General features: G+C 34.4%; 1 protein-coding gene across 2 annotated transcripts; it reads right to left on the bottom strand.

The window, feature by feature from the left end:
- Window positions 1-4,430: 4,430 nt before the first annotated feature.
- Window positions 4,431-15,556, bottom strand: LOC109185856 (MATH domain-containing protein At5g43560-like). 2 transcript variants are annotated; one of them, XM_019335813.1, is made up of 13 exons: window positions 15,449-15,556; window positions 14,631-14,851; window positions 13,504-13,615; window positions 11,196-11,284; window positions 11,037-11,105; window positions 10,830-10,959; window positions 10,354-10,512; window positions 9,756-10,104; window positions 9,294-9,406; window positions 7,190-7,322; window positions 6,594-7,057; window positions 6,237-6,417; window positions 4,431-6,017 (listed from the first exon to the last, which is right to left on the bottom strand). In XM_019335813.1, the coding sequence occupies exons 2-13, from the start codon at window positions 14,809-14,811 to the stop codon at window positions 4,635-4,637; spliced, it is 3,363 nt and encodes a 1,120-aa protein (XP_019191358.1). In that variant the 5' UTR covers window positions 14,812-14,851; window positions 15,449-15,556; the 3' UTR covers window positions 4,431-4,634. The 2 variants fall into 2 exon arrangements, with proteins under 2 accessions (XP_019191358.1, XP_019191359.1); XM_019335814.1 differs by lacking the exon at window positions 15,449-15,556 and adding an exon at window positions 15,384-15,402.
- Between the last annotated feature and the right edge of the window lie 794 nt (window positions 15,557-16,350).

The following is a 16,350-nucleotide window of genomic DNA, read 5'->3' as shown; positions in this document are numbered from 1 at the left end:
ATATACATATACATATATACATATATATATATATATATATATATATATATATATATATATATATATATATATATATATATGGTAGTATTGACTCTTTGTATTTCAATAGATTAAGAAAGTAGATATGAACATATGCTACATTGTAACAGAGTCAGTAGTACTAAAAAAAAAAAAAAAAAAAAAAAAAAAATTGATGAGCTCTTCAAAAGTCTCCTCACATCTTAACCGTTAATAATCTTCTCCTTATAATTTTCCATTAGGAGTGATAAAAAAAAAAAAAAAAAAAAAAATCCTTTTAAAAATTTTCAATTCTCTTTAATTTATCATAAGAATATAGTAGTCCTTTAGAAAAATCAAATTTCTTATGCCCTTATAGTTGAGAATATTTCCAATTTGACAAATTGCAACTAGGAAAGAACATTATTTAATTGAGCAATCAAATAAATGAGTCACTTCATTTGAGGCCAGTAGACCATAATTTATCTCTTTCACCAATTTTTAAAGTAAAACTAATGGAAGTTCCTTAAGTTTGAGTTCAAATTTATTTTTTTTTAAAATGCCCCATTTCATTAGGACTGAATGACAATTAAGCTAATGATCAGCCATAGGTAAGAGCAAACTAAACTTTGCCGAACTAATACTAGGTTGAAGTAGAAGCAGGTAAAAATGATATTCATGAATAAATATAATTAGACTAAAGTTCAATTCTCACAAAGAATTAATACCGCCCATTTAAAAAAATCTCTTTATCCCACTAATTAAACTAGAACATCATTGGCATTCAAAAAAAAAAAACTAGAACATCATTGGCTTCTTAATTTCATTCTAGTAATGCATAAAATGATTTCGCCACTTTTGTCATTACATTATATAACGTTGCAAATTAAAATACGAATATAATATATTGTCTTCATATGGCAAGTAGCTTAGCGTCAATCTATATCACTGACCCACACAATTAATATTGGCACAGAAAAAGACTGCCCGAATTCTTATCAATTGCCACATCTATTCTGCATTATGGAATCTGGTCCAAAACTACATTCAGATTATTTGCAAGCAATTAATTTATTATTTACTTTCAGTGAACAGATTGTGTCTACTACGATTAACATATATATTATGTACTAGTTTTTTTACGCGCTTTGCGCGAATGGGATAATGCCCAATGATTATTTTTAAATAAGTATTTCAAAGTATACCAACGCAATATTATATTGGAGATGTTCATGCATATGTAAATAAATATTGAATTTGTTTATTTAAATCGGTAATTCAAAATATATAAATGCAAGATAATATTTATTGAATTTTCTAATCGATATTTGGTAGTGGTAGTTTTTCCCTACATGTTTCATGCATTGTGAGATGTGTGTCACAGGTTATCATGTGAAAGTATTGAACAAAATATTAATATTTATTATATTTATATAAAATACTTGGTAAATAAATATATATAATGTATTTTGTATTATAACTTTGATATTTAATTACAAGATAATGTAAAAAAAAAAAAAAAAAAAAAAAAAAAAAAAAAAAAAAAAAAGACAATGGACAATGCAATGAATATAATAAATTGATAAATTTGAAGGTAATGAATCTTTGAATTGTAGAAAATAAAGATAATATAATTAATGAAATTATATCTATTTTTAAATTTTTTTATAATGAATTTTTTTTTAAATAAAGGCATTATAGACATCTAATTCTAAATTAATTAAATGCATATGTATTATTTTTTGTTGTAGCTACTAATTTATTTAGTTTAATAAGAGTAATAAAGTGGCGTATATACTTTTCATCAACAATAATGCAATCATTGATTTTTTTTTAAAATGCATACAAAAAATATTAATGCAAAAAGTATAATTGAAATATTAAGTTTTTTCTGATCTAAATAATCAAAAGAATATTAAGTTTTTTTCTGATCAAATGATTTTTAAAGTTCTTGATTTATAATCTTTGATGCTTAACTTTAAATGTTATGTATTTAGTCAGACTAATTATTTGAACAAAGTTTATGTTAAATTTTATATTATATATATTTTAAATATATTTTAACATATTCGTAGTATATGTTTAACAATTATGCCAACTCTAATTGGGATGTGGTTCGAAACTAAGACTTTTCTTATAGAAATTAATGTGTAAGTTAAAATAATAAATACTTAACGAAATATTCCGTTACTAAAGTTTATGCTAACGGAATTTAGGTTATTTAAGGGAAGAAAATAATATAATAGAGGACAAATAAGGAAAATCAATAAAAAATACTAAAATAAAAATAATATAAACCATTCATTTTAAGAAACAATAGTATAATATGAACCATTCATTTTAAGAAACAATAGGACCGACATTTTTTTGTTCCAATTAAGGGCCTAACATTATTGGCTCTTATTAGAATTGTAGATAGATGTAGATTGTAGATTATAGATAGATTGTAGATAGATTGTAGATATAGATGTAGATATATGCATTTAAAATATTATGTGTCTGTAATTAATAAATTATTTATATGTAATTAATCTGTTATGTACTTCCAATTTATTTATAGGTACATAATTAATTGCAGATGCCAATTATAAATACCCTTGCTAGCTCTCACCTAAGAATCCATCCCAGAAAGAAAGAAAGAAAGGGTAGTTAATTTTTGAATGCTACTAGCTCTATTACATTGTAGTATCTGTTCATATACTTTCTCAACCTACTGAAACACAAAGAGCTAATAATGGAGCTAATAATGCCTCCACTGAGGCTCGAACTTACAACCTTCCAAATGGAAGTCCAACCCGGGTACCATTGGACCACATAGTCCTGGTAAAGGGTAGTTAATTTAAGGAGCGAAGTTCATACTACTCCGAGGATGTCTTTTTGTCAAGGTAGTCTCACTTCTATTTCTCTTCTTTTATGTATTAAATACAATACAGTGCAGATATGTGTTAGTTGAGTTGTGTTTTAATTTGAATTTCTACCTTTATTATATATATATATATATATATATATATATATACGTACAGGTAAGAGTTCTTGGCCAGAACTTGTAGGAGAACAAGCACTGGTTGCCAAAGGCATAATCGAGAAAGAAAATCCTTTGGTGACTGTAAGAATCGGTTATCCAAGATGCCCGGGAACCTTGGATTATCGATGCGACCGAGTTGTGGTTGCTGTCGACTGTAGCAACGTTGTCCAAAGGACTCCTGTGATTGGTTAGATGGATCTTAGCTTCAATTCGCCAGTTCAAAATATATGGGAAATAATCATGCAACCTAGTATGTATGTGTATTGTCCTTAAAATAAGAGTGGATATTAGCTTATCTACTCCTTCTATGTCTTGTTGTACTGTTGTGCTCGTTTTCATATCAGTGATTAAATAAAAGTTAAAATTTATATATTAACATTTATTGCATGTTTGGTTCACACTTCACAGAATAATATAAGTCTGGATTGAAATAGTATTCTCGTTTCACAATAATATATAGGCTTATTCATTTGTTGGGTAAGAATTTATATTCCTATGAACAATATGAATTATTCCCCCAACAAGGGGAATAGCTACTATTGCCCTCCCCATTGTATTAAGCTATTTCTAAGCTCGATCTCAGGAATAGCCTATATATGGTCCTATTTGGTAAATAATTATTAGTTGATAGCTGATTGTGTTAATTAGAGGGTATAACTAGTTGATAACATTATCTGATTGTAGAAAGGTGTTTGATAAATTAGCTGTTTGATATAATTTCTTTTCTCAAAAAGCTAATTGAAAAGGTTGTGTTGAGCAGCTTTTTGAATTTTAACACTTTGGAGTTACACAAAACTAATTAACCAAACACTTATATTGAGTTTTAAACCAAGTCAAACAATTAATAGTGGTCAAATAAGTCAAAATTGACTGATAGACTAACTATTTTACCAAACAAGGCCTATATATTTTATTTTCTATTTCACCCTCCTTTAACCTAAATTGGTTTTAGTATAAATTGTGTTTGTTTAGTATTGGAATTGTGTATGTTTAGTATTGGAATTGTGAACTTCTAAAATATAAATTGTACGTGTTTCTAAGTCAAAACACATAACAACTGTAGAAGGGAATTTATGAATACAATACAAAGTGTGGGAATTTATGAATACAATACAAAGTGTGTGTGACTGCATTATTTGAAAGGAATTTGTGAATACAAAACAAGGTAATCAATTACATATATGTTAACATTGTGCCCCTCCAAAAACAATATTTTTTAACTTTAAATTACTCGAAACCAAACCAAACCAATGTATAATTACCACGTACTGGGCCAGGAATGATGGTAAATATGCCCAGGCTGCACCATAGCAAATTTTGCAAAGGCAACCTACAGAAGAAGCACTGTTGTAATGAGAATTGAATTGAAATTTGCAAAAAGACAACAGCGCAGGTTAGCCAAACATCATATGACCCAATCAGGGGTAATACCAAACCCATTTTTTTCTGTATAAAACTAAATATTTGTGAACAGCATAAAGGTAAAGTCAATCTTTACATAACGCTGCCTTAATAAGAGTTACACCTCACTCCAAATCATCTTCTAAAGATCAAACCTTTCTGCAATTACATACATCTTCTCCCCAGCCAAGCTCTCCATTATAGTTATATTTCAAAGCCCGTTTGAAGTCCGGAAAACGGGATAGCCATTGACACCGCACGCCATGTTTGAGTAGTCGGGAATCATAGGAGGATACGGGTAGCCAGTGTCGCTTTCGGCATTGCTCATTCCGAGATATGGACTGGAGCCAACCATTTGCCAGTGGTCGGGGATAAACCCGTTCATCTTCCCGTTGACAAAGCTTTGCTGGCTGGCCTGCGGGATCATGTCTGTAACACCGTCGAAAACACCTCCTCCAGGATAGCTATGTTGGAACATGTTGTCGTAACTTTGGGTTCGCTCAAATCTGCAAGAGCTCATCGAGGGACCAGATTCAGATGGCATACCAAGATCGCCTGGGAAGGTGGAATGCCGGGTTAGATGGTGAAACCCGTTGCTGTAACTTTGAAAGCTTGTGTCTTTTTCGGAAACCATCCCGAGTCCATGCTCATCGTCCAGAAGATCGTTGATGATGTCAAGGTGCGGGAAATCAGTAAAAACGGAGGGAGTCTGACGCCTTGATGTTCCTGGGGGTAACATAGATGGAAGATCATCATGGGATCTGCTGTTCACGGGCTTGTATAGATAAGAATTTCGGCTGTCATTTAGTACGGGAAAATCAACGGCTATGCTCCTGCTATCCCTTTGAGGGGCGCTGTCCATCCACTGGGGTCCATGATTCATCATCTCATATGAAAAGCTCGGTCTAATTGAGCTAGGTAGAGCTATTTCTGGCCCGTGTGGTGAGAAGGGTGCAGAAATCAGAGCATGTGGTGGTGGTTGAGAGTGCGAGTGTGAGGCACTCACCGCTAAACTTGATTGAGGTTGTTGATCAAACCCAGCCGAACAACCCATCATTGCATTTCGGTAGGACTGAGGGACAAAACTCTGTGGTGCTGCTGAAGAATCAGGGCGCAATTGACCGGACATGCTCTGTGAGCGTGCCAGCAATGGTGGCGTCTGAGCTATGGAGACAACGGGGGCAGTTGGCCGGGGGCCAACTAAAGGAGCACTCGACGGTCTCGACGGTCTTGATGAAACATTTGCTACTTGTGACGAGGGTTTCTCAGAGGTGGCAGCAACTTGATGTGTCGAGGGCTTCACTTGCTGGGAGGAAGGCTTTTTCAAGGCTTTTAGATCAACAGATCTGGGAGCATCACTCTTTGCTGCATAACTTTCGCGAGGAGACTTCACCTGCACTGATTTATCGGCCACATTATGGATATCAGGTGTTAGTTTCTTGACAGAAAGAGAATTGTACGAGCTCTTCAACTCTGGTTTTGACTGAACCGTTGAGGTCACCGCCTTGGGGGGAGAGAACACGCTGGTTCTATTCTTGGAAGGTCCCTCTGTATCAGCTCCATTACGCTTCTTTTGTTGCAAAACTACTACTTCCTATCATGCAGAACCAAATCGTTCATCAAGTAATGTTTTTAACAAAAATGAAAAAGGCATCAAGAACTGAAAGAAAAACCTTACCGGGAAACAAAATCTGCACCCAAATCTACAAAATCCTTAATTTAATTTTGATAAACTTTTAAGCAGGCTGTATGATTTTTATACTTCTTTAGAGAAAATAATATCACTTGAGAGGATAGGGAGAAGTCGAAAAACCTTCTGAACATGTTGCTCACGTGAAGAAAGACCAGCAGCACGAATCTCGGTTCCAGGCTTCCTGCTACTTCCAGATGTATCACTCAGTTGCCCGTTATCAGTAGTAGTGTCTAATTGCTGAGTCTGTGAATCGTCAGACCAATTTGTATCCTTAGCTGACTTTCGCCGGTTGTTCCTCCCTCTGATGCATTAAGATACAAAATAAAAGATGTGTTACATAATTTCTTCGTTTTTTTTGGGGGGGGGTGGGGTGGGGTTCTTTAGTCTCAAAAACAAAACAAAACAAAACAAAACCAAACGAAAAACAAATATGTATTTTTTAGCAATAACATTGAAGAAACATAAAAGATGACATGCCTGCTCGCTGACTTCTGGTTTTTATGGTTTGAATGATGATTCCCTCGGTAAGATCCATTCATAACAACAGAGGGGGTTGAATCAGTGGAGCAAGTTGACGAACTATCATCCACTGCAGGACTTCTCCTCCCAGCAGCTATTCCATTTTGTGAAGATGGAAAGCTACCTAATCCACTGCAGCTGGTATCCATGGAAGGATGAATTTCCACGGTATCAGTATCCCAATTGACGGGGCTAACATCTCTGCCTTCTGAATCATGATTAAGTACTTCTGGAACACATTCTACAGAATCAGAGATGTCTGAAGTCTCTTCCGGTGTATCAGGCTTTTCAACCACGCTTTCTGTCTCCTCAGTCCCTTCGGTGATTGATAGCTTCCCTTCAGTCTTGTCCTCCAAAACGACACTAGGCTTTTCTTCCTTCTCTTTATCCTTCACTTTGCGGTTGTTCCGTTTCTGTTTGCCCTGAAGTAAAATAATTCTTGTGTGAGAAAAAAATTCGGTTTTTGCTATCTTTATGTTCGCCACCTTTCTTATAATCAATTAGATGTCTGTAATTGCCACAACCGAAAAATAAATGTGGGGAATGAAAAGAACCTGTTTTTTCTTTGATTTCTTTTCCTTCTTTGATTTATGTTCAGTTTCGGCCATCCATGCAGCCTCCTCTTCCCGGATGAGTTCCTCTTGCCTCTTTAAAGCAACTGCTTCCTGATATGCAACCTCAATTTTACTGCACAAGGGATAAAATAACGGGCATTATCTCAATTGAAAATCTACATAGAGAAGATCTTGATAGACCCTGATGAATCGAATAGACAAGGAAAATATCACAAACAGAAAGCAATAACATATCTATAAGATCATGAAAAACCAATGAATCAATAGAGATCACGATGCATGATAACCAAAAGCCATGCATCATGGAACAAGATCTGAGATTTAAATACTTTCATCTAGATAACAGCATGGTTTTAATGGAATTGCTTTCAACTTATTTGAGTGTATAAACTGTATATACTACTATAAGCACCAAACACTCATTTCTAACAGAATTAGGAAGGGGGAATGACTGAAATGGGCGAATCCCGGAAGAAAATAGGCATTTTTCAAATCTTGGACAAAAATGGGCAAAACTCCTTTGGGAAATGTGTGAGTCAAACTCTGTTAGAACACATATCCCAAAGCAGCCTAAAGAGGAAAACTTTTTCCCAGCCTTTTTTGTGGGAAAAAAAAAAACGTAAAACCGCATTTCCCGAATGCGTTAGGCACTTTGTTTCATGGAAATACACATATATTAACATGTATTTCTCCTCCTTTCATACAACAAACGCATTAAAGAAATGCGATTCAGTTTTCAAAAAAAAAAAAAAAAAAAAGCGATTCACGTATTTCTACATGAAACGCATTTTTCAGATGCGGTTCAATTTTCCATATATTAAGCGGATATGAAATTAATTTTCAAAAATGACACTTTATTCGACTGAGTTTATATATACTGAATTGTAACGAAAGCATATACACAAAATTCACTCTAATTTTTAAATCAAACAGGTTTCAAAATTCACTTAGGCATGATATAGTTATTTATACATGATGCACGTAAGCTTTTGTGAAATTTAAGGGTTGACAAATTTCCTTCGCCCTAAAAAAAAGTAACCTTTAGCTTTAAAAGTTGTGGAAAGCATATACTTTCCATAAATGTGTTGGTTTGAAAAAGGCCACTTCCCAAATGTGTGTCTCATGGTTTGAAATTATTTTTACAAAAAATGGATTTCACAAATGCATTTGTCACATTGAAGTTGAAAAGAGGGAAATCCACTTTACTAATTACTATATGGAAAATTCAACCGCATTTGGGAAATGCGCTTCATGTGAAGCGCATTTCCAAAGGCATTTATTGTTCAAAAGGAGGAGAAATATGCATCAATATACGGTGTATTTCTGAAGAAATAAAAACACCAAGCACGATTGACATTTTTTCATTTCCCACGGAAAAAAGTCCAAAAAAAGTTTTCCTCTTAAGTGAAACTCCTTTGGGAAATGCATTTCTATCAGGGTCTGACTAAAACGCATTCCACAAAGGAGTTTTGCCCATTTTTTCCAAGAATTGAAAAAAGCCTATTTTTGTCCACGGCTGTTCAAAAACGCCTATTTTAGTCAATTTCCCGTGTTAGGAAAGGCTTATCAAAAAAAGTTTATGGTTTGTGAAAAGCTGTTTTGAAGCTTATTTCAACAAAATATTTCAAGAAGCTTATTTCAACAAAATATTTCAAGAAGCTTATAAGAATAAGCTGAAAATATCGTTTAAGAAGCGAGTTGGAATGGCATACCTATATAAGGCATTGTGAGCTTATTGAAAAGTGCATAACTGCATATCTTAAAGGCATTCATTTAATCCATTTATCCAAACCTGACTTGAAAAGTGCATATTAAATAAAGTAATAGACTTATTTCTTACTAATTTAGAGAAATCCACCCAAAAAAGGGCAAAATGGAATCATAAAATACTTAACAAGGAATCTAGATGATACAAAAGTTCACACAGGATCCAGAATGTGATTAATATACAGTTTCCATAGGAGATGCACATAAAAATCATATCGGCAAATCCAACCAAAAAGAAAATTGAAAAATTATCCAATGTCAAAAGTTTCTAGCAACTACAAAGATTAAAAAGGTGGGGATAAGAGCTAACATTTACCTGAAAATTTGAGCCAGGACAACTATTTCAATGGTCCGACGACCCAGTTCAGTAAGGCGTCTTTCATCCCGCTCAATGGAGTCTTTATTAAAGTCATCTCCAGAAGCTCCGTCCTGAAAGGAAAAGAAATTCAGAATGAGAAAGAGTAAACAACTAATTGCTAAAACATCACTAACAATATTTTCCTATTGCAACACTATAAAAGAAATTTGGAAACTAACTACAAAAAGGGTTGGTTTAGAAAGGACTACTCGACATGTTTGGGTGCAAATGTATAAAAAGCTTCAATTAGATCCTAATTCACTATACAACTAGCACTAAATCAACACGCTATATAATCCACAGCATTAAAGAAAACCTACTTCGAGGCAAGAACACTTAGCCAAGCATCAAAGTAAACCGAAGTTCAAGATGAACACTCAAAGGCATCACTTTCCAGAAAGCTAAAACACAGTGGCTCACCTTTGTACGATTCTGAGGACCTTTCTCTTCCTTTGGAGGCAACTGCTCCAAGGCAGCTCTCTCAAGCAGTAGAAGCACATCATCAACCAACACAAACATGTCTTTCTCCATCTTAACAATAGGAACTGGTTGTTCCTCTAGATCTAAAGACCTACCCTTTCCTTTCTTTCCAGTATGTTGACCTTCTAAAGCCTTGAGTCCACTGTACAAGGAATCCATGACTAAAGTAGATGTAACTTCTTTTTCTATGAAGAAGTATTTAACAACAACTTTCAATATTGCATCTGATTTCTCCTTTGACATGCGGCGCCTGGAATTTTGGTCCATCCCTAGCCAGAAAGCACAGAAGCTGAAATAGCATAAGATACACTTATTGAACTTTGCAACAAGGCCCAAGATTCAGCAATCAATACTATAAAACTAGAAAATCAAAGAGAAATTTTTAGGGCATTGGTTAAACAACATTACGGAAAAGAATCCAACTACAGCAACCGCATAAACATAAGTGCTATGGAAAATTGGAAACTGAAAATTTTACAATTTTTCTTGAAGGGGGAACATGTAAGAGTGATTAAAAGAAGAAATTATAAACACCTACCTTGACCATCTAGCTTTATCCTCTATCAATTTTCCAAGTCTACTTCGTCGTTCTTCTACAAAACGGCGGCAGATCTGTTCAACATTAGTTAAATAAACCCTAACTAGCTCTCGTCGATATTGACAGTCAAGGCAACGAAAGGGGCGATCTGCTCTCTCTCTGAAAATAACAGTTATGGATAAAATTAGTGAGATCCACAAAAGATCTTCATAATATGACTTTACAAATATGTTCATTGAGAAGGAAAATGTAAATACCATTGTTAAAAAAAAATGAAACTTTTTTTTTGACAAGTCAAAGAGCAATTCCTTTTAATAGGTATACAGTAACAAATAAATAAATAAAAAGATTAGCCTGATAATTAAAAATAACCCGCTTAAATTTATTAACTGAAATGGCATGCACTCATATAGGCAAATATAAAATTACTACAATCACACAATAGTTGAGCGGTAAGAAAAATGAAATTCAAGGACCTGATTACTTGGACTTGGGCCTTAATTATCAGTGTGTCAGAGTCAAGAAAACCATCCAACACCTTTGATAGTTCCATAAATTTTTTCCAACCCCAATCATGTTCTTTCTTCCAGAAACGATGCAATGTATCTGACATATTTGCAACGGAGTGTTATCACTTAAAATGAAGACAACCAAAAAGAAGTTACCAGCAACAGTTAACTGACCCGAATACTTGGACTTCTTTGGATCTTTATTCACTACAGCTATTGTGAACTGGGCAAAATGACTCCACCCTGAATTCGAAAAGAGAGCAGAATATCAAATTAAGAAAAATAGAAAATTTATGGATCAAGAAGAATACACGAGTTAAAAATATATTCAACCTGGGAGAAGCTTCTCATGATTAGCCACACAAAGGAACAAAGATAGATGATTGCAAACGTCACATCCCTGGGGATAAATCAAAATATACCTGCCACCCAACAGTTGATTCAGAAATGGCATGTGAAGCAACTAATTAAATTAAGAGTGCCAACCACATTAAATGTACTAGTACATAAAATAAAAACATTCCAAGAAAAGACAGTAAAACTTTCAGCAGATTGAAATTGAATTTCTGAAAGGACATGAACAAGAATTAACAAATAACAAGTAATAAAGAAAAGAATTTATAAACCACAATAAGCAACTATTCAGGCAAAAATATAAGCATTTAGCAAATCCAATTTTAGGATCAACTGAACCCACTATGCCTGTAAAGATACTCGCATCTTGAATGAAAATACCTTAGTAAAATAGACACAAAGTGGGATGCACACTTTTCTTAAGAGTTAATTCTAGAAATACTATTTCTGTTTTCCAATTTTTATCCTTTACTTTAAAATCAACCATAAATAGTCCTCAGACTATTGATTTTGTGTCATTCGGTGTTGTAAAAATCAGCCTAGGCGGCTGCCTAGGCGCTAGGCACCCCTAGGTGCTTGTTAGTTGGCTGGCCGACTAGGCACCCAACTCAGCGAACTCGCCCGAGTATTTTTTTTTTTTTTAATTGTTTTTTTTCCACTCGAAACGGCGTCGTTTTGAGGGGAAAAAAAATTTTTAAAAAAAAAATGTCGTCCACAACAGAGCAGTCAAAGTTTAGTGTCGTCATCCTCTCCTCCTCGTCTCATGCAGTCCTGCTCCTCACCTCCTCCTCCAGCCGTCGCCATTGTCTACAGCCACACACCACCTCAACCTCGTCGTTGCCAGTCGCTTGCTTTGTGCCTCTCCTGCACGCCAGCACATCGTCGTCGCCTCTTCCTCGTCAGCAGCCAGCAGGATAACTGGCAACGACGACGCTGAGGCGAGGAAAGCGGCGACAACGAGGCTGAGGAGGAGGTGAGGAAACTGGGGACGACGAGGCTGAGCAAGAAAACTTTACGCCTGCACACAGAATGCTGGAGAAGTGGAAAACTGCCTATGTTTTTTCTCTATTATTTCTCGGCAGCCTAGGCGCCTGACTAGCGCCTAACGCCTTCTGCAACCTCAGTGTCATTTCTGTTCCTTTGTTAGAAAGTCATCTATGAGGCGTTAAATTCAAGGGCAAAAATATAAATTCATTCTTGTAGCTCCAGATTCATCAAGGGAGAGAAGAGAATCACATCATCGAGGTTGTTATTGAAAATAATAAATTTGCTCAAAAATTTTGCTGCATGTTTTCAATCTTGGAAATGTAAATTCTCTCACGTGCCTCCCAAATCCCTTCCACCCATTTGCAGATACAGAGTATTACTTTAATTAATATCGATATTCAGTTCAAAATGAATGCAAATAATAATTTAATCGTATCATTGGGTAGAAGGGACTTGGGAAGCATGTTTTCTTTATTCGCGATGCCCGATCTCAAAATCAGCCTCGGTTTGTGGCCATAGTGAAACTGGTGGTGGCATAGACAGAAGGGGAGTATAGATTTGAGATGGAAGTGCTAGTTGATCAGACAGAACCTTGAGTAGATTTAGAAGCATAAGACTAGCTACTTTCAACTCCTTAATTCAGGGGAACTGAGTTTTCTTCTCAGTTTTTGTAATCTGCAACTGCCATATCTGGACTTCTAGATCAGTTTGCAATGCCTTGTGATTTCACATAATTCCTTTTTGGCAATTTTTTATTGCATTCTTGGTAGTACAAAGTATTTGCTAAAATTTTGCAGTGCTGAAATTAGGGTTGGTTGAATGTGGATATGTTTCTTTTGGAATTGTGGATCTCTCAAGAAGTCAAAGCTTTTCAAGAATCATGCTCAATAGCAGCTGGGGTATCACCCAGTGTAACTTAATAGGAGTATAAAGAAGCCAATCTGGAGATACAAGAGTGAATTTACATTTTCCGCCTTGAGCATAACGGCTCGTTGATAGTTTTTTTAACAGATGATCAAAATTGGTACAAAATCAATAGTCTCAGAATCATTTACGGTTGATTTTAAAGTTGAGGACAAAATTGGAAAAAAATAATAGTCGAAGGACCATTTATGGAATTCTCTTTTCTTAAAACATTACATAATGGCAACATAGACATTTAGCATAGAATAGGACATGTATAGCATTCTATAAGCCATAAAATAAAATTAAATTAAAAAAAAAAGGCTCAATAATTAAGTATTATGATTGGAAAAAAATAAATGGAGAACAGGGAAATTTTTTGCTTGAAGATACATACCATTTATAGCCGCCAACCTCAAATGCGTTACTCCGAAGTTCTCGCTTATTGATTTGTGAAAACTTATCAATCTTCCACGTATACTTTCCATACAGCTCAGACGGTTTAGGTCCTACAATGCAATAAATAAGATGACAATCCATCATCAAGCAAAATCAGCACCTAAGGACAAGAAAGGTAGAGTTCCCACCCAGTACGATTGCCACCCACAAATATCAGCATCCGTGGGTATTTATATTTATAATTAATAATGGCCAGAAAATCATACCACACAACTAGAAACTATATTTGATCATTAGGAAAGCATTCTCCAATAACAATGAGATTAGATCCTAATGATTATAATTTACAGCAGCAATCAAGTAATGTCTTAGAGCATCCCCATTGAGGGGATTTTGTTCAGTTTTTTTTTTTTCTTTGAGGGGGGTGGGGGGGTGGTTTGGACTGTTATTTGGAGTTTTCCACAGCTTTTGTCAGAATTTTAAATAAAGATTTTAAAAAAAAATAGTATTTGCAAGTGAGCTAGTCACACGTGTGTGGGACTTACGCACCCACCAACTGGGCGTGTTAGGGTTGGTCACTAGTTTCTGTTTTCTTTTTCTTTTTAAAAACTCAAAAACCCCACCATTAATCTTGCTCTTAAGGGTAGTCAAGTGTTCTATACAACTCTCCTTACAAAAATTTCACAACAAATGGGAATTTTAGCAACCAGATACGTATAACATAAAAGAGTAGGAAAAGTAAAAATAAATTTTAATCAAAAAAATTGTCTTCACTTCAAAATGAATTTTCAAAAAATAAATTCAGTGAACAACACACCTTGTAACAGGGAGTAAAACAAAGCAACCGCTTCTAAAGCTCGGGCAATTATGGTCCAAAAAACTTAATGGTGAAACTATAAGTTTTAACCTTTCTATGCGTCAATAAAAAGCAGCCGTTCATCATTCTGATACACACACGCACACACATATGAGATCATTCTAGGGCACAATGTCATCTTGTTTCTACACATACACTAGATAGGACAAATCAACAAAGTGTCATGAAACAAACCCAATAATTTCCACACTTCTCAGCTGACTACAAGATTACAAACAAAATAAAGAACCGAACCAAAGACAGCATACCACTGTCGTCATCATCATCGCTGTCCCAGTAAGGAGGTGATGTTGAGGTAATTCCATTCTCCACCTGCTCAGACGACCTCCATTCCGCCAATGCTTCACTGGACTGACAATGCTGCTCCTCGCTTGATGTTTCCTCCAATGACCTTCCCGCTCCAGCCTCCTCAGTTGCAATGGTAGTCATTCCGAACTCCACAAATCCAACAAAACTCCTGCAACTTCACCTGTCACAACACAGTGATAAGGACCCCATCAGAGAGTGGCAAAAATAGGTTTTGACAAAAACACAGTACTTCATACTGAGTAAAACATCAGTATCTCTAAGTTCACAGGTTTAAGGAGATTCCGTTACTACGCCCAAACAAATCCATCGAAGATTGAAGAATTGTGAGGTGCAAAAGAGGCACTTAGAATAACAAATTCACCAATCCTCCAAACCCACAGATTAACAACAACTCATACTGCAAATTCAACATCAACCCCTCTTAATTCCCGATAAGCCATCGATTCAAACTCCACAAAAACACAAAAGTGTGAGTACAATATACATGCATACATGTATACACAGAGAGAACCAAACTCGACGGTTAATCAAATTGCAATTAAATTAGAGGAATAGAAAATTTAATGTCAAAGTAAAAAATTAAAACCCAGATATTTAATTAAACCCAGTAAATTTAAAAGCCCAAATTCCCTAAATAATGGATTGAAAATTGAACTCCTCGATACGACCCACATCCAAAAGACTCCCCTCACCCAATCAATTGAATCGGAGAATACTGAAAACGAACAGAACCAAAAGGGATCGGAAAAGCGCAGACCTCAAGCAAAGATGGGAGCTTTGTCAATGGCGAATGAGAAGCTGCGGGGGAGAGAAGAGAGATTTGGGAGGTACAAGGAGCAGCAGAACAGAGGCAGAAAAAATGTATTTGCAAATAAACTTTATTTTATATATTCATACACTTTTAGGTAGCCGGCTTTTATTTTAGGTTATTACCAAATTATATTTTTTCTGTTTTATCTATTTCTTGATATAGAAATATAATAAAATTTTAAATAATAATTAGAAATCTGTAGTTATTGCCTTATTGGTAAAAAAAAAATGGATTTATTTCCCATTGTGATTATTTTCCATCGTATTTATAAAAAAAAAAAAAAAAAAAAAGGATAATTAAAGATTTTTTTTATGATAATACAATATCCTATCTTTTGCGTCAAATGTAATCATTTATATTATTTGAATCGATGTCAAATATTAATAACAAATGTCATATAATACTTCGTAATTTAACATATTATAGTAATTGTACCAATATAAAAAGCATCAATGTCGAAAAGCATTTAATTCAAATATTGAAATTGGAATCAAATATTGTGTAATTGTAATATTGTGTAATTGTAATAGGTTTATATGAGTATAATAAGTTAACTTTTTAGTTGGTACTGTATTAAATAAAAATTTATATATATGATCTTTTCTTTTTATTTTTTCTTTCTCATTTTTTATTCCATTGTTCAAAGGTAAAGAAGAAGAATAGTACCTTAATAAATTATTTGAAGTCAATAGAATGATAGCAAATGTTTACAATCAAACGCCACCTTAATATCAGAATCCAAAACATGAGTAATATTTTACTTGATTTTAAAATTTTTCAATTTAACCTAAATTTGTATACTATTCTATTAAAAAAAAAAAAAGAATAATATTGTTAAGTTTTCATTT

The sequence above is a fragment of the Ipomoea nil genome, unplaced genomic scaffold (assembly GCF_001879475.1).
Source record: "Ipomoea nil cultivar Tokyo-kokei standard unplaced genomic scaffold, Asagao_1.1 scaffold1361, whole genome shotgun sequence".
NCBI classification, from domain to species: domain Eukaryota; kingdom Viridiplantae; phylum Streptophyta; class Magnoliopsida; order Solanales; family Convolvulaceae; genus Ipomoea; species Ipomoea nil.
This window is presented reverse-complemented; position numbering and strand designations above follow the sequence as displayed.